This window comes from Aquarana catesbeiana, linkage group LG07 (assembly GCF_042186555.1).
Source record: "Aquarana catesbeiana isolate 2022-GZ linkage group LG07, ASM4218655v1, whole genome shotgun sequence".
NCBI lineage: Eukaryota > Metazoa > Chordata > Amphibia > Anura > Ranidae > Aquarana > Aquarana catesbeiana.
The window spans coordinates 112,850,859-112,873,594 of record NC_133330.1 but is presented as its reverse complement, the minus strand read 5'-3'; the positions used below and the strand labels follow the sequence as shown (position 1 = coordinate 112,873,594).

Sequence of the window (22,736 nt, the reverse complement as noted above, 5' to 3'; positions counted from 1 at the left end):
CAATTTTAACGATGTCTTTGACAAAGGTCAAGCCGGTAGTTTGCCTCCACACCGGTTGTATGATTGCGCAATTGACCTTGAACCTGGTGCCATATCCCCTCGTTGCCGGGTTTACCCTTTGTCGGTTTTGGAGGATAGGGCCATTTAGGAGTCTGTTGCAGACGCACTTTCTCGAGGTTTCATCCGCAAATCCTCATCTGGTGCTGGTCTTCTTTGTGAAGAAGAGTGGTGAACTGAGACCTTGTATTGATTATAGGGGTCTCAATTGTTTTCAGGATTAAGAATGCCGATCCGAATCCATAGAGTCTACCACAAAGCTAGTGCTTAGATTAGACAGACAGATTCCTTATTTGTTACTCCAGGACTTCGCAAGGGACACCATTGCCAGATGGATAAGAAATCTCCTGATCTTTAACGTGCCCATTCCATCGGATTAGTGAGAGTTTCCTGGGCATTTCCGTACCAAACCTCTGTAGCCAAGGGAATGCAGCTTTTGGTCAAAGGATTCTTTATCCCAGGGTACCTGAAAGTACGATTCTATAACCCAGGGTCTATGAATACTTTGCCTGTATTCTGTTTCTCCAAGATATGGAATGTTCAGGTAAGTCAAAAATTCTCTTTTTTTTTTTGTGCTCGTGCAGCAGGTGCTCATTCCGTGCAGTAAGTGCTCATTCCCATTCGGCAGCTGCCTTTTCATATCTAATTCTAATGCGCATGTGCAGAGTCACAGACCAAGACGAGCAAGGACTGGAATGCACATGCGCACTGGCGCATACGTGCGAGCACGTGTGCGTACACGCATCCATAGATTCTGACGCCCAGCAGCCTTTTTAAACTGGGAGTCTGCCTGCCTTGGCTTCAGTGCTGGATTGTCTTCACCTTTGGATCCTGTGCTCCTGATTCTTATTCGTGTCTGCTATTCTTATTCGTGTCTGCTGACCTTGTTCCTGACCCGGTTACATCTGACAACTCTCTTGAATCACCCCCGCCTGCTATATCTGCTTCTTGTTTATGTTACCAACCCCGGCTTGGATTTAAGACTATGGCTCCGCCTCCTGATTTGGTACCCCACCACCAGCACGTTATCGACTTGTAACCAAACTCCATGCCACCACTAGGAGTGCTCCTATGTCTTCAAATTACAGCTCACTCCTACAGCTTCCAGCCACCCTTCCACTGCCTTAGCAGTCCCTGTCTCCACTACCAGAGGTGCTTGGACAGGAATTGTGCAAGAAGGCCACCCTTATCATCTCGGGCTCCACAGTCAGGTACGTGACAGTATGTCTCTACCAGCTTTGCACATCTAGAGAGCGAAGTCTTTGCCCATTCTTTGCAAAATGGCTCAAGCTCTGTCAGATCGGATGGAGAGCATCTGTGAACAGCAATTTTCAAGTCTTGCCACAGATTCTCAGTTAAATTTAGGTCTGGATTTTGACTGGGCTATTCTAACACATGAATATGATTTGATCTAAACCATTCCATTCCAGCTTTGGCTGTATGTTAAGGGTTGTTGTCCTGCTGGAAGGTGAACCTCCGCCCCAGTCTCAAGTCTTTTGCAGACTCAAACAGGTTTTCTTCTTAGATTGCCCTGTATTTGGCTCCATCCATCTTCCCATCAACTCTGACCAGCTTCTCTGTCCCTGCTGATGAAAAGCATCCCACAACATGATGCTGACACCACCATGTTTCACGGTGGTGTTCAGGGTGATGTGCAGTGTTAGTTTTCCACCACACATAGCGTTTTACTTTAAGGCCAAAAAGTTCAATTTTGGTCTCATCTGACCAGAGCACCTTCTTCCACATGTTTGCTGTGTCCCCCACATGTCTTCTCACAAACTGCAAAGGGGACCTCTTTTGGCTTTCTTTCAACAATGGCTTTCTTCTTGCCATTAAGGCCAGAATCGTGGAGTGCATGACTAAGTTGTCCTGTGGACAGATTCTCTCACCTGAGCTGTGGATCTCTGCAGCTCCTCCAGAGTTACCATGGGCCAATTGGCTGCTTCTCTGATTAATGCTGTCCTTGCTCAGCCTGTCAGTTTAGATGGATGGCCGTGTCTTGGTAGATTTTCAGTTGTGCCATACGCTTTCCAATTTTTAGATGATGGATTGAATAGTGCTCCGTGAGATGTTCAAAGCTTGGGAATTTTTTTTTAAGAACCTAGCCCTGCTTTAAACTTCTCCACAACTTTATCCCTGACCTGTCTGGTGTGTTTCTTGGCCTTCTTGATGCAGTTTGTTCACTAAGGTTCTCTAACAAACCTCTGAGCGCATCACAGAACAGCTGTATTTATACAGAGATTAAATTACACACAGGTGGACTCTATTTACTAATCAGGTGACTTCTAAAGGCAATTGGTTCCACTAGATTTTAGTTAGGGTTATCAGCGTAAAGGGGACTGGATACAAATGCATGCTACACTGTTCACATATTTATTTGTAAAAAAATTTGAAAACTGTTTATCATTTTCCTTTTTCTTCACAATTATTTGCCACTTTGTGTTGGTCTATCACATAAAATCACAATAAAATACATTTACATTTTTGGTTGTAACATGACAGTTGAAAAAGTTCAAGGGGTATGAATACTTTTTCAAGGCACTGTATAACGCAATGACAAGACAATGTATTGTATCCAACTACCACTTATTTTTCTCGCCTTTTTTTCATGTAAGCCAGGACTTGATTTATGGTGACGTTACAGAGGGCTTATGTGCCAGCTTCTCTATGCTGCTGGGTTTCCCCAGGCTGAGAGACCTGCAGCAAGCCTTTTTTTCACACTGAGGCTGTTTTTTTGTTTTTTGTGCTATACACTCTTCATAATGCTGTGTTTGGGATTTGTACCTGAAATTTGCAGGGCACTGAGTGAAAAATAAATTGTTCCTTTCCTACTCTGTGTTACTGCCAGCTTTATTTGAAAAGAAATACTTCTGACATTTGTACTTTTTTACACTGGTGTCACTTATGTTTATTGGGACAACCCCCCCCCCCCAAGTTTTCAGTTGTTCCCTTGCAGCTCCCCATACCTTGAAGTAGATGTTAACAGTTCTCCACATTGCTCTGAGCAACAGGTGCATTTCCTTTCAGCTTTCTCTATCACAACCATGTATTATTTAGTTTAGATTTGGCTTGTTTTTGTTCAGTGTTTGTAAACATGTGTTAACAAATTATAGGATGACAAACATTTTGTGTTTTTTTTTTTTTCTGTCTTTAAAACTATAGTGAGCAAGTGATCCATCTGTGGCTGGAGGTGCTCTGTTCTAGCTTGCAGACAGTGGAGAAGTGGTATCAGCCATGGTCTTTTCTGAGGAGCCCAGGCTGGGTGCAAATCAAATGTGAGCTGAGGTGAGCTGGTTACATCTCTTAAATGATATTGACATGTTGTCTTTTCTAATTCAGGTTTACAGTGACATGATGATGATCCGAATATTTTTTGGGGATAGCTGAGAAATTTCTGCATGGAAAAAGCATATATTAGAGACATAGCTTGTACATTGTAGCACCACATTCATAAAAAATGTGCAATAACATAAAATAGGACTTTAATGGTTGCCACTTATAATCTCAAGTAGGAAGGAAAGGGTACTCCTTTATATACAAAGTTTATTTAAACAACATGTTTAAAATCTCATAAAACAAATCATACAAATGCTGATCATCTCCTATGATTAATGACCAGATATTTAAACATACACAGAAACCTGAATGGCCCACTATCAATAAATAGTAGTATGCATAAAATGGTTATAAACACACCATATGTAAGGCCAGACGTAGGAATCAGAGTATCATCACCATAAGAAATCGCTACGCATTTTGCCAAAAGTTTCTTCAGGAGATCCTATTGGTACTGGGAGATATATTATAATGCTCAAATATATTTTAAAAAACTTAAATGCGTGCACATATACAGACAATGCAAGTGTCATCATCATGATAATCATCTACAGCTTTACATTACAAAAAAGAGAAAATGTTTCTCTAATGAATGTGTACTCGCTTACAGTGAGGGAAAAAAGTGTTTAATCCCCTGCTGATTTTGTATGTTTGCCCACTGACAAAGAAATGATCAGTCTATAATTTTAATGGTATGTTTATTTTAACAGTGAGAGACAGATGAACAACGAAAATATCCAGAAAAACGCATTTCAAAAAAGTTATAAATTGATTTGCATTTGAGCGAAATAAGTATTTGATCCCCTATCAATCAGCAAGATTTCTGGCTCCCGAGTGTCTTCTATACAGGTAACGAGCTGAGATTAGGAGAACTCTCTTAAATGGAGTACTCCTAATCTCAGCTTGTTACCTGTATAAAAGACACATGTCCACAGAAGCAATCAATCAGATTCCAATCTCTCCACCATGGCCAAGACAAAGAGCTGTCCAAGGATGTCAGGGACAAGATTGTAGACCTACACAAGGCTGGAATGGGCTGCAAGACCATCGCCAAGCAGCTTGGTGAGAGGGTGACAACAGTCGGTGCGATTATTTGCAAATGGAAGAAATACAAAATAATTGTCAATCTCCCTCGGTCTAGGGCTCCATGCAAGATCTCACCTCGTGGAGTTTCAATGATCCTGAGAACGGTGAGGTATCAGCCCAGAACTACACGGGAGAATCTTGTCAATAATCTCAAGGCAGCTGGGACCATAATCACCAAGAAAACAATTGATAACACACTACGCCATGAAACACTGAAAACCTGCAGCGCCCGCGAGGTCCCCCTGCTCAAGAAAGCACATGTACAGGCCAGTCTGAAGTTTGCTAATGAACATCTGAATGATTCAGAGGAGAACTGGATGAAAGTGTTGTGGTCACATGAGACCAAAACAGACCTCTTTGGCATCAACTCAACTTTCCGTGTTTGAAGGAGGAGAAATGCTGCCTATGACCCCAAGAACACCATCCCGGCTGTCAAACATGAAGATGAAAACATTGTGCTTTAGGGGTGTTTTTCTGCTAAGGAGACAGAACAACTAAACTGCATGTACCATCTTGGGTGAGAACCTCCTTCCCTCAGCCAGGGCAGTGAAAATAGGTCGTGGATGGGTATTGCAGCATGACACTGACCAAAACAAACAGCCAAGGCAACAAAGGAGTGGCTCAAGAAGAAGCGCATTAAGGTCCTAGCCAGTCTCCAGACCTTAATTCCTTGGAAAATACGTGGAGGGAGTTGAAGGTTTGAGTTACCAAACATCAGCCTCAGAACCTTAATGACTTCACTGACACATAATCACACACATAGGTTGGACTTGATGGACTTTTTTCAACCTCACCTACTATGTAACTATGACTTGGAGAGGATCTGCACAGAGGAGTGGGACAAAATCCCTCCTGAGATGTGTACAAACCTGGTGGCCAACTACAAGAAACTTCTGACCTCAGTGATTGCCAACAAGGGTTTTGCCACCAAGTACTAAGTCATGTTTTGCGAAGGGGTCAAATACTTATTTCACTCATTAAAATGCAAATCAATTTATAACTTTTTTGAAATGTGGTGTTCTGGATTTTTTTTTTGTTCTGTCTCTCACTGTTTTTTTTTTTTTTTGTAAATTCTTTTTGTTAAAGGTTTTCCACATAGAAAAAAACACATACAAACTTAGAACATAATAAACATTCAAGACTACAATTCCCAGCACCAGTGTACAATGCAGCTCCCATATCTAATAATAACAGACATCAGAAATCTTTCCATATAAAAATCATAGCAAAGGGGAAAAGAGGGGAAGGGGCAGGACACATACAATATACAGTCGTTATATACAGTATAATATCTCCCAATAGCCCTACTAAAGGAGATCATAAATTCCCATCTAGGCTTACCCAAGCCTCACCACCCGCCACATAGTTCAACTATTCACCAGGAGGCAATCAATCTGATGCAGTTGAATTGTCATCTATGCAGCCACCCCACACCTTTTTAAACTTATCAGGTACCCTTCTACTGAGATATGTAGCTTCATACAGCGGTAGAGCCTTGTCAATCAATGCCTTCCAGGCCATGAGGGTAGGAGCCAGCGGTTTCTTCCACGATAAGATAATCACTTTGCGAGCATAATACAGGAGCAGAGTATGGATCACATTTTTAGGTGCTAATGTGTCTACCAGGCCCAACAGACAAATTTCAATAGATGGTGCATTAGCAATTGTAGTTACCAACCTAACACAGTCCATCACACCCACCCAGAACCGCCGGATATGCGGGCAAAGCCAAAAAATGTGCAGAAAATCTGCACCAGGTGCATCACACCTCCAGCAGTTTGAGGGGTGCGCAGGGAAAATCCTTTCTAATTTAGCAGGGGTGTAGTATATCCTATGAAGAAACTTGAACTGAATCAAGTGATCACAGGCCGACACCAGTCTGGGATGATGTCTGGAGCATCACATTTGCCAGTCATCATTGTCTAGCTGTGGGAAATCCAACGTCCAGGCAGCACAACATGATGCGAGAAGCTTTGTAGTATCAGTGAACAATTCCTTGTATATAGTAGATAAGGCTTTGGGTAATTCCTTGTCCCTGAGTAGTGATTCCAAGTCACCAGCCTGCAAATTCAGGGTGGAGGACCCAAAAAAGCATGCCTGAACAGTAAAAAAACAGAACAGGTGCGAGCTAGGGAGCTGGTACTTCTGAGCACAGCAAACGTCAATAATACCCCATTTGCAACCACCGCACCCACTGTTTTAATCCCATATCTGGTCCAGACTATTGGATCTTGGTAAGCGAAAAAATGGGATAAGCTTGGATTGCGCCACAAAGGAGTGACACTACCCCGTCCTGAGGTGTCGCCCTTCTAGTCAATTCCCATGCTCTGATGACTGAGCGCATTGACCCCGTCATGGAATAAGGGGCCCCTCTGCCCCTGTACAGTAGGTCAGACAGTGCCTCATATGAGCCAACCACAGCAGCCTCCAAAGTTACCGCAGCATCATCCTCTGGTTGAGTCAGCCATCTATGTGCAAAAACCAACTGCCCCACTAAAAAATATCTAACAAAGTTGGGTACCGCCAACCCCCCTTCTTTCCAGGGCTGCTGTAGCACTTGCAATCTAATGCGTGTAGTCCCCCCACCCCAGAGAAAGTCTGTGATCACTCTATCAACGAACTGGAAAATAGTCTGAGGTATCCAAACCGGGGAATTCCTAAAGATGTAAAGGAATAGGGAGAGAAATTTCACGTTCAGCAAGTTTATTTTCCCAATCAGGGACAATGGTAGGTTACGCCAGGCCTGAGTGCACAGCTTAAGCATCTGAACGATCGGAGCAACATTGAGGGGAATAAAGTCAGATACCGACTGGGTAATATGCAGTCCCAGATATTTCACCTTTTCCACCCACTGGAGTGGGCAGCCTGTCGGGGCCCTAAGGGTCGGGGATGGGACTTGCAATGGCAGAATTTGCGGCTTACCCCAATTTATCTTAAGACCAGAAAACCGGGAGAAGGTGTCTAGAATGGATAGGGCTGTGGTCAACGAGTGATCAGTGGTCCCCCAGGAAAAGCACCATGTCATCCGCGTATAGCGCAGTTCTTTCTTCCAATACACCCACCCGTATCCACTTCAACCCAGAAGACACACGCAGGGCTGCAGCCAAAGGCTCGATAAGCAAGGCAAATAGACTCGGAGAAAGCGGGCAGCCCTGGCACGTCCCCCTAGCTACTGGGAAGAACTTCGACACCATCCCATTAGGTCTGACTGCCGCAACTGGGGAGTGATACAGTAGCGCAATCCATTGACAAAACAGAGGGCCAAACCCAAACCTCCACAACACGTCTTGCATATAGCTCCAGTCCACAGAGTCAAAAGCCTTTTCTAAATCTAAAATGACTAATATTCCTCCTTTGGTAATCTCAGGGCCTAGCTGTATATATGGGTATACACCCTTCTCAGGTTTATATCAGTGGCCTTACCAGACATGAACCCCATTTGGTCTTCAAACATTAACAGGGATATAACTGACATAGCATAAAAAATATAAATACAGCGCTGCGCAAAAAAGTGGAAACGAATAGCAGCCAACACACCTATAGACCCAAGTGTTAAAAAATATACAAAAAGTGTAGCGCTATAAACCCCAAAAATTAAATGAATGTTGTTTAAACACAGTATAAAGTGTGTAACAAACAATTGGGTATTAGCATCGAGAACTATGATGCACTCTATAGGGTACAATGACTGTATACATATTGAAAACAAAGTGAAAAAACAATGCAATATTAGTGTAAACTAAATACGGTACACTGTGTGCATAAATAAAATACAAATAATAAAAATTGAAAAAATGAAATGAAAATAGTAATAAAAATAAAGTCCAGAAAGTCCAAGTGGAGTTGACACCACTCAAAATTCTTATAAAGAAAGTCCACCGATGTTTTTGACTTGGACGACGTAAGTCCTCTCAAGTCAACAACCTCTGGTAAGCCTCTTGATGCCTTCGGTGACGGCTCTTGAACCAGCAGCAGCTCTCCTACTCACCTTTGTTGCTTCCACACTTCCACTTATCTGTTTGATTTGGGTGATCCCTTAATCTCAACGTCTAGGTGGACACTGGTCCCTTCTAATTATTTTGCCTTCGGTAAGCCCCCTAAGACCCTTGGTGGTGGTTTTCTCACTTTTATTTATATTTTTTTCAACAAACATCGGTGGACTTTCTTTATAAGAATTTTGAGTGGGGCGGGCGTGTCCAAGATGGCGACCGGAGCGGACGTGCAGTGAGAGAGCTCCGCTCGCTTCCCGGCCTAAAGTCCTGTAGTCCTGTTTCCCTGCAGACTGCTGGCTCTGAACGCCCCTGATAAGCTGCAACAAGTAGTGGAGGAAGGTAGGACAAAGGGGAAGGGAGCTATTTTCAGCCCGCAAGTCCCAAAAAGGTGCCCCGAGTACCGCTGCAGATCCGCTCGCTTCCCGGCCTAAAATCCTGTTACCCTGAAGACTGGTGGCTCTACACAGCCCTGACAAGCTGCAATAAGTAGTGGAGGGAGGTATGACAAAGGGGAAGGGATCTATATCAGCCCCTGCACGGACCCCTCGCCCCGCTAAAGGCCCCAAGATGGCGACACAGCCTGAAGACACGGAGCAATCCCCTCCAGAACAGGAACAATCTAATTTTGAGGCCCTTATGCAGGCAATTACCAACTGCCAATCTACCCTTACAGGGAAAATGGAGCAGATACAGCTTGATATCAGTCTCATGCGGCGAGACATGGACACATTTAGGTCCCGCCTCACGGAGGCCGAACGCCGCGTGGGGGACACGGAGGATGTACTGCAAGACCACACAGTCTCACTCCGCACGCTGCAAACAAAAATGAAATCCCTTTAAACTCGTGCAGAGGACGCCGAGAATAGAAATAGGAGGAACAACCTCCGCGTGGTGGGACTCCCAGAAGGGGCTGAGGGTGCTGACCCCACGACATTCACTGAAAACCTCCTACGTGAGTTGCTACCTCAGGCGACATTCTCAAATGTCTTTGTGGTGGAGAGGGCACATAGAACGCCTGCTGCCCGGGGGCCCCCGGAAGCTCCTCCGCGCACATTTATCCTAAAATTATTGAACTTCAGGGACCGTGACCTTGTCCTCCGTGAATCAAGGAAGGTTGAGCAGCTGAGGTATGAGGGGGCTAAATTAATGATCTTTCCGGACTTTTCAGTTGATACCCAAAAGCAACGACGTTCATTTGATCAAGTGAAACTTAACTTATGCAACAAGAAGATAAAATATAGTATGCTATTCCCGGCGAGGCTACGGGTCCAGGATGGAGAGAAGGTGCGTTTTTTTACTTCCCCTGAAGAAGCGTCGCAATGGCTGGAAACCATTCAGAGACACTGATGCTCTGCTGTAGGCACAAGGTTTGATTCTATTACCCTGGCTCTATGGCTGCTTTTGTTTTTTGGAACCCTGGTAGTCACTGACATTAGTTTGGTTTGAGCCGGTGACCCCTTCTGTTTCCATGGGGGCCGGCTGAAGAGGTGTTAACTGGGGCCTCGTGGTCCTTGGAGGCATGAAGATGCAAGCGGACTTATACCTCATGCAAGGCCTTATGAATCATACATGTGCAGCCAGAGAAGATCTGAGGCAGAGCACCTTTAGTGTTTGTTTTCTTCATAGCATTCTTTCTGATTATATGTACTCAAGGTTACTACAGGTTCAAGTTATGTGCCCCCGGAGGAATGTGTTTATCTCTCCGGGTGATGTCGTTTTTTTTTTTTATTCTGCAGGGAACGTTTATCCTCTACGTCAATGGGAGGACTTACTGTGTGTACTGTAACGCTCGGGTCCCCTCTTGTTCATCTCCCCAATTGGCAATTGCCATGACAGTTTCTGGGAATGAAGCACACCGACGTTTGGGGGGTGGTGCGGGGTGGGGGAGGGGGGGGTGGAAAGTGAGCACAAGTTTTTGCTCCGAGTTGGGACTTTTGATATTTTTTTTCTTTTGTTTTCTTTTTTTGCTGCTGCATATGCTTACTATGTTGTGCTGATGTATACTGTATTGAAGATCAGGGCTGTTTTGATCTCTCTCCACTAGATGGCATGAGCGGTCTATTAATTAATACTCAGGGAAATAGGTGTATGTTTTTCTGTTTTTCCTTCTTCCTGCTTACATTTAAATGGACCCCGAGAGGGGCTGGTTGCCATTCTGTTTTCTTATTTTTAACAAAGTGCCAATGCCACCACTGACAGTATTATCGTGGAATGTTAGAGGGTTAAATTCCGAAATTAAGAGGTCTTTGGTTTTTAATTTCCTGAAAAAATATAACCCGCATATATGTGTGTTTCAGGAGACTCACCTGATGGGGAGCAGGACGCTGGCACTACGGAGACCGTGGGTCGGTGCATACTATCACTCTAGTTATTCCTCGTACTCCCGGGGTGTCAGCGTCTTGGTCCACAAATCGGTGGGGTTTACTCTATTGGATCTTCATTTGGATCCAGATGGAAGATATGTGGCCATACATGCAATGTGTGATAGATTAGAATTACTGATAGTAGGCATATATATCCTACCCCCCAGCCACGATAGAGATCCTTAAGAAACTCACCCCAATAATAGCTCAGTATCCTTCAGCTGGGGTACTTCTGATAGGAGATTTCAATATGACCCCAAACCCAGACCTGGATAGACTTGGTGCGGGAGCCTCAGGTGTGACCCCCTTGGCACAGTGGGCTGACAATTATGGATTTTCGGATGTGTGGAGGTTGAGGCATCCGGGAGAGAGACAGTACACATGTCACTCGGCCGCGCATGCATCCTTCTCTAGAATTGATCTGGTGTACACATCTAACTCCCTGCTCTCCCGAATACGAGAGGTGAAAATTCTGCCGAGGGGTATTTCAGATCATGCTCCCCTCATGTTTAAACTGCAAACAGACTCCCCTATGGGCACTGCCCTTTGGCGGCTTTCGGGGCTATGGATTGCGGACGAGAGGGTGATCCCCCTGGTGGAGGGTGAGTTGGGGATCTATTGGGCGCTTAATGAAGGCACGGTTTCCCCTCCTGTGCTCTGGGATGCCTTTAAGGCATACACTAGGGGACAATATAAAACAGCAATAGGGAGGGTTAGGAAGGATACCCGGATGGCATTGGAAGAAGCTGAGAGAAAGGTTCTCCTTTTGGAAAACAAATACGTGCACACTAGACACGTCTTAATATACGATGCTATGCAGTCTTTACATAGAGAAATCTCTCTTTTGCGGATTGAGACCACTAAGAAACAGCTGTTGGCTCAATCACAAAGAATCTTTGAGCAGGGAGAGAAGACAGGTAGAATGCTAGCTTGGCTGGCCAAGGAACGCTCCTCTTCAATACACATTGGCCATATCAGGGATGACATGGGAGTGATCCACTCTGATCCCACGGCTATAAATGGGCAATTTGCACAATACTATCAACAGTTATATACCTCTAAGGCCACCTCTACTGAGGAAGCTATGTGCAACTTTCTAGATCAGATTGACTTCCCCCAATTATCTATGGAGGCCAGAAATACACTAGATGCACCAATTACTCTTAAAGAGGTCCAGACAGCAGTGACATCACTTCAGTCAGCAAAAACTCCAGGCCTTGACGGCCTTCCGGCAGAATTCTATAAGACAAACAATGAACTTCTCCTCCCCATGTTTCACAGGCTGCTCCTCACAATGCTAAAAGAGGGTTCCCTCCCTCAATGTCAGAGGCTGTAATTGTAGTTATACCCAACAAAGACCCCACATCATGTTCATCGTATCGCCCTATTTCACTTCTAAATGTAGATGCCAAAATAACTACCAAAATCCTAGCAAATAGGCTCAACTCGGTTATCCTTTCTATAATTAATGGGGACCAGACGGGCTTTATGCCAGGTAAGGGTAAGGACATAAATTTACGTAGACTATACACTAATATCTCTCACGCTGGGAGGTCCCAATCCCCGGGAGTGGTGGCCTCTCTGGACGCCGAGAAGGCCTTCGACTCGGTAGAGTGGAGGTTCTTGTGGCAGGTGCTTGAACGCTTTAATTTTGGCCCCCAGTTTATCTCATGGATAAAACTCCTTTACAGCAACCCCACAGCAAGAGTCCGAACGAATGGAATGCTCTCTCCCCCATTTTCTTTAGAAAGAGGAACCAGACGGGTGCCCTTTGTCCCCGGGCCATTGAGCCTCTGGCTATTCTGCTCAGAGCGTCCCCGAGGGTTGGGGGAATAAAGGTTGGTCCGCTGACTGAGAGGCTTTCATTATATGCTGACGATGCATTGCTGTACCTTCCAGATGCATCGGCATAGCTGTCCGCAGCCCTTGAAATTATTAATCACTATGGATCCTTCTCAGGCATTCGGATCAATTGGACTAAATCCATTATATTCTCATTGTCCCCGACCTTGCCTGATATGGACCCTTCAAACCCACTAGTTTTGGTCTCTAAGTTTAAATATCTGGGGATTGAAATCCAGAGAGACCCACATATGTACTTGATAGACAATGTATACCCAATCTTACACCAACTTACTACACGTTGTCAGGCCTGGAAATCCCTTCCCCTATCACCAGTAGGTAGGGTTAATCTTTTAAAGATGACGTTCCTCCCCAAATTTCTCTACGTATTTCGTAACACTCCAGTCCCTATCCCCAAATCCTTTTTTGATAAGCTAGATCAAGTTGTTAATACATTTGTGTGGGGGGGCTCTGCTCTTAGAGTAGCACGGACCACCCTTCAGCTCCCTCTGTCGTTGGGTGGCTTGGCGCTCCCATGCTTCAGAAAATATTATTGGGCTGCAGTTGTAGTCACTGTCCGTTGGTGGTTCTCCCAACCGAAATCTAACCCCTCACTTAATCTTGAGGCTGCAATACTGGGTTCATACTCAGCTTTGAGTAATCTGGTCTTTAGAGGGGCTAAGGCACATGTGGACATGACAACTCCGATGCGAACGATGGTTGGGGTCTGGGAACAGATGTCAAAGAGGATTGCTGGACCCAATACCATTTCCCCTTACACACCGCTGTGGAGCAACCCCAAACTAAACCATCTCCAAACAGTCCCAGACCCGGCCCTGTGGGCAAGATATGGAATTAAAATAATGCAACAAGTGTGGTCTGGGGGCGGAGCCATCCCATACGACACTCTAAAAAATGATTTCCATCTTCCCCCTAAAATGTTCTTCCGCTATCTGCAACTGCGGCATGCAGTACAGGCCCAATATCCAGGAGGTGTCGCTTTGCAGTCGCATGGGGTAGAGAGGCTTCTCATCTCTAAAAATATAGATCGAATCCTATCCTCCTTATACACTCAGGTTCTAACTGAGGAGCAGACTGGAGAAACAGGGCTATATGATAAATGGAAGAGGGATGTTCCAGACCTGGCTCCCGATGATTGGGAGGAAGGTCTGCAGCAATATATCCCCCTTATGATCTCGGCAAGGGATAGATTTATTCAGCTCAAATTTATTCATAGAACATATTACACGCCACAGAAATTGTCTAGAATATACCCGACACAAACGGACAGATGTCCGAAATGTACGAGGGAGCTGGGTACTTTTATCCATGTAGTCTGGGAGTGTCCGGCTATACAAAAATTTTGGACAGAGGTGGTCGAAGTTATTAATACAGTGGGTAATCTAAACATACAAAGAAGCCCGATTATTCTATTGCTTGGGGTGTGTGACAATCTTATACCTAATGTGCACAAAAGACTGTTTGTTTTTTACGCCTCATTCTATGCCAGGAAGGCTATTCTCCTAAGGTGGAAGCAACCTGATCCCCCCACGGTAACCCAATGGAAGGATATGATAAACTCCATTTTACCACTCTACAAACTCACATATATCAACCGTAAATGCCCCAAGAAGTTCTCTAAGATTTGGGGAGCCTGGTCCAAACAATAGCGATGCTCCTTAGTAATCTGTGGAACACATGTTATCCTTCTCCCTGGTACGCCCCCCCCCCCCCCCTCCCACCTCTGGCCTTTTCTTCCCCCCTCTTCCTGACCCCTTCCTTCCTTTCCCTTTCCCTTTCCTTCTCCTTTTTCTCTCCTTCTCCCCCCCCCCCCCCGCTAAATCATAGATCCAGAATTTAATAAGGGAATACTCTGAAAGTTAATTAAGATAAAGAATGTCTGAGACACTGAAAATGCGGTAGAAGTTAACATGGATAATACTGTATAACTGATGGAATACGTTTTTTCTCTCCTGATGTGATTGTATACAAAGCATTAAAGCGGGGTTCCACCCAAATTTTTAACAATATCTGTATGTATTCTCTTCCTTGCCTAGATGCTGACATGCCGTTTAAAAAAATTTAAATCGCCGTAATTACCTTTTATTTTTCTATTCTTCTTTGCACTTCCTGGTTCTCCTCCCGTGGGAGTAGGCGTGTTTCTAGCCTCTCCCAGACTCCTGGGAGCTAGTCTCAGGCTTCCCAGGATGCCACTGAGCATGTGCGGGAATGAGAGGTGAATGCTGGGAGCACAGCATTCACCACATCCAGGAAATAAATGCTTGTGGGCTTCAAATGCCCACAATGAAGATGGAAACCGCCTGCAGTGAATAGTATAAGTTATTCTTTCCAACAACATCTGACACAGGTGGATATATTACACACAATATGTGAGTATGTAATGCTGAGAAGAAAAGTTTGTGAATGAACTCAAAAAAAAAAAAAAAAAACGATAGATAGGTGGACCCCCGCTTTAATAGAAATGTAAGAATTATAGAACGATCTGAGATTGTATGACTTGGAAATATGCAACTGTTTAGATATGTATTTTGACATATGTAGCAACATTATGTTCTTTGTAAATATGTTTGTATGTTTGAATTATCTCCGATAGGAGACAAATAAAAACTTTTCTGTTAAAAAAAAAAAAGAATTTTGAATGGTGTCAACTCCACTTGGACTTTCTGGACTTTATTTTTATTACTATTTTCATTTCATTTTTTCAATTTTTATTATTTGTATTTTATTTATGCACACAGTGTACCGTATTTAGTTTACACTAATATTGCATTGTTTTTTCACTTTGTTTTCAATATGTATACAGTCATTGTACCCTATAGAGTGCATCATAGTTCTCGATGCTAATACCTAATTGTTTGTTACACACTTTATACTGTGTTTAAACGACATTCATTTCATTTTTGGGGTTTATAGCGCTACACTTTTTGTATATATAATTGACATAAGCCTGTTGGCCAGCATTTTTGTAAGGATTTTAAAATCCATATTCAGTAATGAGATCAGCCTATATGAGGGGCAGTGGAGGGGGTCCTTGTCTGGCTTGGCTATAAGTACAATATGTGCTTCGTACATTGAGGGAGGCAGCTGGCCCATTTTAAAGGGCCAACAAACGTGGTGAGATCATTTCCTTATGTTGCCTATACCCCTCAGCAGGCAGGCCATCTAGGCCTGGTGCCTTATGGTTTGAGAAGGATGCTACCGCTACATCAAGTTCCTCCAGCCTAAAGGGGGAATCAAGGAGATCAGAGATCTCTGAAGGCTGAGTGGGAAGGTGCAGTGGTTCCAAAAGCGCAGCCAGGTCTTCCTTGGTGTAGTTTGGGATAGAGGAGTATAGTGTTGCATAAAAAGAAAGGAAAGCATCAAGAATTTCCTCCCTAGAAGACACCAGTGATCCAGAGGGGGAATACACACAAGGGACAACAGTGGATGCATAGCTATCGGCCACCAGCATGGCCAGCAATCGTCCATTGTTGTTCCCCCCGTTCAAACACCCACTCCATTATCCGCTTACTGTCCATTTTTGGTCATATCTTTATAGTGTAGATGGAGCCCCCTTCTGGCTTGACGCAAGTCTGCCAGTGAGGCAGATAAGAAATTATCAGTGTATATCTGGGCGCATACCTGCTCCTTCTCCTGCAGTACCTCAGTATCATGTTTATAGTGGCCTTAATGGCCGAAATGTACTCCTCTCTAATAGTTGCTTTAAAAGCATCCCAAGTTAACTGTGCAGTTGAGGAGCCCTCATTAATCTGCCAATAAGATTGTAATGGTGTCTGGATGGCCTCATCCACAAACGGATCACATACCCACTCTGGCGAAAGCCGCCAAGCATCTGAGGACCGAGGACCCGCCAAGTGCAACACAACCTGGAGTGGAGAATGGTCAGACAGGCCCCCTGGCAAATATGAGGCCTCCAATATCAACGGCAGTAAGTCAGATGAGGCAAATGCCAGGTCAATTCTGGAGGAGGAAGCATGTCCCAGTGACAGATGAGAGTAGCTTCTGAGATTTGGATGCTTCCACCTCCATAATTCTGTCAGCCCCGCAGAAGCGGCCCAATTCACCAGCTGCAGATTCTGTGCACACTGTGGGTTTGAGGTATCTAGTGTGTAATCCAGGATATTATTAAAATCTCCAGCCAGTAGGATTTTCACTGGAGCCAATGCAGCCAATTTGTCTAACATTATATAGAGAAGCTCGCTGGAGAAAGGAGGTGGGATATATACATTCGCTAGTGCTATACGGCAGGCATGTATTTCCAATACTACCATAGCATACCTCCCATCTGGATCCATAACAACCTCTGCTATATGCAAGGCAAGGATTTGTGCAGGAGAATGGTAACTCCCCTGGCATAGGATGAGCAAGTGGCATGTATAGCTTGCTGTATCCAGGTTCGCTTCAGGGCTACAATTTTATTACCCAAAAGGTGTGTTGTAGAAACATGATATGCAGGCGGTGGGTTTGTAGATATTTAAGAACAAGGGCTCTTTTAAATTTAGAATTTAATCCCTTGACATTCCAGGAAACAAGTTTAATCTGTGTTCCCATAAGTGTAATACCAAAAGATGCCACAAGATGGGGGCCTAATCACAGCAAAGGATCCAGGAGTTATACATTGCCACTTACAGTGCTGTGTAGTGCATAACCATTCACAGTTAGCCCTTACACATAGGGACAGTGGAGGAGCTGAAAAGGCACTTCCTCTCACTATCTCTAAAAGGGCTGTTGTAGTGCAAAAAACAATAGAGAAACAAAAGAAAAAAACACAACATAGTTCATCAAACATAACTCCCTGTCCCAGTAGCATGTGAGAACCAAAAAACAAAAACTGTGCCACTGGACTTTATACCCAAAAATAGAACAAAACCCTTTAGTAACAGTTCAGCCTGAGACAACCAAAAAAGGGGGGTTGCCCAGACCAGCAGTAGGGGGGAGAGAAAAGCAACAGGGAAAAAAGAAGATTTCAGCTAACCCTGCAGTCTCTGGCTCCCAATACCTGAGCTTATATAGGATACTGTGTAAGTCCCAATGATAAACTAGAGTCATACATGTATTTATAGGTGACCCCTGGGACCTATAAGTTTTTCTTATTATGTTCATGAAAGGAAAAAATAAAACACAAAGGAGGGGGGAAAAGAAAAGGATGGATGGAGATCAAGGAGGGGGCAATAGATCCCAATAGGCTAGTCAGAAGCCAAAGAAAGGCTCCGCCAGGACCAGTCACACTTCCATGGGTAGTAATCATCCTAGGGAGTCCAGCCAGTCAGCAGCCTCTGATGGAGTAAGAAAAAAATTAACAGTACCTTGATGCACAACTCGCAACTTGCTTGGATACAGCATACTATATGTACACCCCTTCTCCCTGAGGCATTTACGGCATCCACAAAAGAGCGCCTGCGACGTTGAATCTCAGGAGAAAAATCAGGGAACAGGTGAATGGTGGTTTTCTCGTACTTGAACTGAGGGTTCTTTCTGGCAGCGGCAAGGATAAGGTCCCGATCCCGGTAATTGAGGAATTTCACCAAGAAAGGCCTAGGAGGCGCTGCCGCATGTCTAGGCCCAGTCGGCACCCTGTGTGCTCGTTCCACTATGTAGGCTGAGGAAACCTGTGTAAGATGCAGGAGTTGTTTAAAGAAATCTTCAGTGAAGGAGGCCAGGCCATCCCCCTCAGCTCCCTCAGGCAGGCCGACCACCTGGGCATTATTCCGGCGGAGTCTGTTCTCGGCATCTTCCGAGCGATCCATGAGCATTTTCACCGCACGTTGCAGGTCTGCAATGGTGCATGCAGAGGTGGTCGCTGTGTCCTCCACTTTAAAGATTCTGGACTCTGCCTCCACCAGCTGCCCCCGGAGTTTGTCCATATCATTTTGGATTAGGCTGCATTCCAGGGCCAGGGAGTTGATGCAGCCCATGAGAGAGGATCTGCTAGCCTCAATGGTCGCCAGGATAGTGGCCGTGGATGTCTCATCCTGAGAAGCCGTCCGTCCCATCCCTGGGCTCTGGTCAGCTGTGCCCGGAGGTGTACTAGGCGCTCCCTGTCCACCATCCACTGGATGGGTTTGCTGCAGCTCCATTAGTGTGGCAAAGGAAGCAGCCATCCTTGAGGCAAGATGGCCGCCCAGTTGCGGGGCTTGGGAGGAGGCTGTTTCTTGCAAAGTCTCCTCTTGGAGGGCATGGATGGGTTCGAGGAGGGATCCCCCAAGCAGCGGCAGCCAGTAGTTCGGCAGGATGGCAAGGATATGCGCAGAATTGCGGTGTATAGAAAGCCTAGGGAGCCAGAGCTCTCGGCTGAAGCATCCTCTCACACGGACAACCGGTCCTGCCCCCCTCTGTGTCTCACTGTTAATGTAAACATACCATTAAAATTATAGACTGATCGTTTCTTTGTCAATGGGCAAACATACAAAATCAGCAGGGGATAAAATACATTTTTTCCTCACTGCATATGTCAAACAAACATGGGAGCCATAAAGTATCCTGGCCACAGCATCTGCGGTAGGGGGGCTAAGTGCATTCAGCTCAAAAACGGGTGGAGGGGGGGGGGGAGACCATGCAATGATCAAACCAGCTAATAAGGAGTATCACTAAGGCTCAGCCTATACCTAATGAATAAAACAAAGTGATAATTCTGCGTGAATGCATTTAAAAGCATATAAATGTGCATACATGCAAACTGCACAAATATAATCATCATATGATGGGGGGGGAGGGGGGTCCCGTGCCAAAATATTTTTTTCCCTAATGGGGAGTGTGGAGACCAGCCATAGAATTTATAGTAGTAATGAATATGACAAAGTATATTCATTGTGAAAATATATGCTAAATATATGCTTGCGCTATTGGTGTGCAAAACAACACAAAAATAGAATTAAAATAAAAGCAGCTGCCATACACAGAGTGCTAATCACTTGAAAAAATATAAAAATATAAATATGGTGCTTGCAGATATAATATAAGTGAAAAAAAGGATAAAATGTAATAGACAAGACAAAGTCCAGATATAGTGACCAAGGGTGCTCTGATCCATGGTGAAGGAAATACAAAAATGCTTCAGAAATATTCAGGTGTACAACAACACCCCCTCATGTGTCCCCATTCACCGGATCAAGATGACCCCCAGCTTTGCAGTCTAGGGGTCGCTTCAGGCTTGGTAGTAATATCCAGAGATATCCAAGAATGGTGGATTAAACTTCAGGTCATCAGATCAAAGATTCTTTTATGAAGGATCTCAGCCGGACAGACAGGTACCCAAAAAGATATAAAGGATGGGACTGATAGTGAAGTACCATTAAAAAGATTTTTATTGCACAAGGGAATGGGTACTTACAAAAATTAAGATCAAAACAGGCACAAACATGGAGCTGTAGGTGGTAAAAAAAACGCTGTTCCACGAGACCGGAAGTGACGTCAGTAATACCGGAAATTGCGTCAACGCATTTCGCCCTCCCACAGGGCCTCATCAAAGACCAGGGCGAAACACGTTGACGCAATTTCCGGTATTACTGATGTCACTTCCGGTCTCGTGGAACGCACTTCCAGTTTCGTGGTCCGCACGCCAGGAACCGCATTTTTTACACCTACAGCTCCATGTTTGTGCCTGTTTTGATTTTAATTTTTGTAAGTACCCATTCTCTTGTGCAATAAAAATCTTTTTTAACGATACTTCACTATCAGTCCCATCCTTTATATCTTTTTGGGTACCTGTCTGTCCGGCTGAGATCCTTCATAAAAGAATCTTTGATCTGATGACCTGAAGTTTAATCCACCATTCTTGGATATCTCTGGATATTACTACCAAGCCTGAAGCGACCCCTAGACTGCAAAGCTGGGGGTCATTTTGATTCGGTGAGTGGGGACACATGAGGGGGTGTTGTTGTACACCTGAATATTTCTAAAGCATTTTTGTATTTCCTTCACCGTGGATTGGAGCACCTTTGGTCACTATATCTGGACTTTGTCTTGTCTATTACATTTTGTCCTTTTTTTCACTTATATTATATCTGCAAGCTCCATATTTATATTTTTATAATGTATATTCCTTGTTACCATGTCAATAAAATAGTACCCTTAGAAAAACTTACTTTAGAAACGATGAAGAAAAGGAGGGAGGGGGGAGAAAGCAAATGGCTCCCAGTTCTAAACTTGAATGGCACTATGCGGTCTTAAGTAGATCAACCTTTTCATATATCGCTGTTCTCTGAGGAGAAACAGCAACAACAGCATATGCTATAATAAAAAGATAATTCCTCAACTCTCTGAGTATGTGTAGATAAGAGCACATGGGAGGGGTATAAAACACCACCTCCCAGTCTCCAAAGTTGTCAGTATCTGTCCATATTTGGTATAAAGAAGAACACTAACCTTATGTGCGAAACATTGTATGGGCTACTTCTGTCCCGGTCCTGGCTGTACCCTCCACTGCTCCCCATTGGGTAAGACATCAACTCTGATTGTCTTACCACCTCCTATAAATAGGAAGGCAGACATGGCTGCCGGAAGCCAGGCTCCTCCCCCATGCCCACCGCGCTGGCCGTCAGTGCATCAGAAAACGTGGGCGGGTATGTCCCCAGATGAAGGGGAAGAGTTGGGCTAGGTGCGTAAAAAATAAAATTATAAATAAAGAAATAAAATTGTGAATAAAAATTGTGAAAAGAGTCCTGCTGCTGTACACTATAACCCCGATATGAGGGCACAGAGAATAGATGTAAAAATAGAAAGTGCAGCGCTGGACATATGACATAAATTATGTGAACAGTGATAAATCAATTGATCAAATAAAAAACCACAGTGAATAACTTCCAATCACTGATAACAGATCAACAAAAATTAAGTGCTCATAAGTATTACAAGAAAATATGTATTAAAATTAATAAATTCATTTGATCAAAGTGAAAGTGAAATAAAGTCCAAAATTGTGATATGTTTGTAGTAATGGAGGCTTACCAGAAAGTCTGCGGCCGCCCTTACTCAGGGGGGTCAAAACAGGCTTGGTAGAAAGATGTAGACCACCGAGGGTATGCTCCGGAAGGCACTGCTGAGAAGAAACACCAACCTCCTTCATGGACAACCAGTTAGCAACAACTTCAAGTGTTTCACAAGGTGCAGTCCCAGGATCGCGCAAAGATGAACAATGAGTGCCAAAAGAAAAAAAGAGACTCCACTGGTGTAGAAAATCTTTGGCTGATTTATTTAAAATTAAAAGCAAAAAAACATAAAGTTCATAACACGGATGATGCAAGAAAAAACACCACCGCCGTTTAAACTGAGAACGCGCATGCGCGTTTGCGTTGTGACCCTACGGCCGTTTCGTCACAACTGATGTCATCAGGGGTACGCATCGGCGCATGCACCTTATAAGCCCAAGCGGCGCATTGAGAAGTGCCGCAATTGGCTTACTAAAAACAGCTAAAATTTTATTGGTCTCAATGGCTTGAACATAGAGGGGGACATCAACTGTTTTATTAATAACAGTTGAAGTCCCCCTCAACATATCTTTGTAAATCTTGATGTATATTGCTCTGGCTGATGACCTGGCCATGCTTGTTATGGTAACTCATACCTCCCTCGCACTTCATTAAACACTGCAGACTTTTATTATTATAACAAGTCCTTATAGTGTTATTGTATATGGTTAAGTTGATTTGTTTTGGCAATTCCACATCGTATACCCATACCTTTTTTGTACCTACTGTCATTGGGAATTGCCTGGTCCCAGTTTTTTATTAAACTTTTGGGTTCACATCAGGCACTCTCACATAGTTACATAGTAGGTGAGGTTGATAAAAGACACAAGTCCATCAAGTCCAACCTATGTGTGTGATTATGTGTCAGTATTTCATTACATATCCCTGTATGTTGCGGTCATTCAGGTGATTATCTAATAGTTTCTTGAAGCTATCAATGCTCCCCGCTGAGACCACCGCCTGTGGAAGGGAATTCCACATCCTTGCCGCTCTTACAGTAAAGAATCCTCTACGTAGTTTAAGGTTAAACCTCTTTTCTTCTAATTGTAATGAGTGGCCACGAGTCTTATTAA

General features: G+C 44.2%; 1 protein-coding gene across 7 annotated transcripts in view; it reads left to right on the top strand.

The window, feature by feature from the left end:
- The window catches only part of SGSM3 (small G protein signaling modulator 3), a 746,342-nt gene that overhangs the window by 683,206 nt on the left and 40,400 nt on the right, over positions 1–22,736 (top strand). For all 7 annotated transcript variants that reach the window (XM_073592651.1, XM_073592650.1, XM_073592644.1 and 4 more), the window contains one exon: positions 3,220–3,342. In XM_073592651.1, the coding sequence (XP_073448752.1) occupies positions 3,220–3,342 (123 nt within the window). The remainder of the gene's footprint in view (positions 1–3,219; positions 3,343–22,736) is intronic.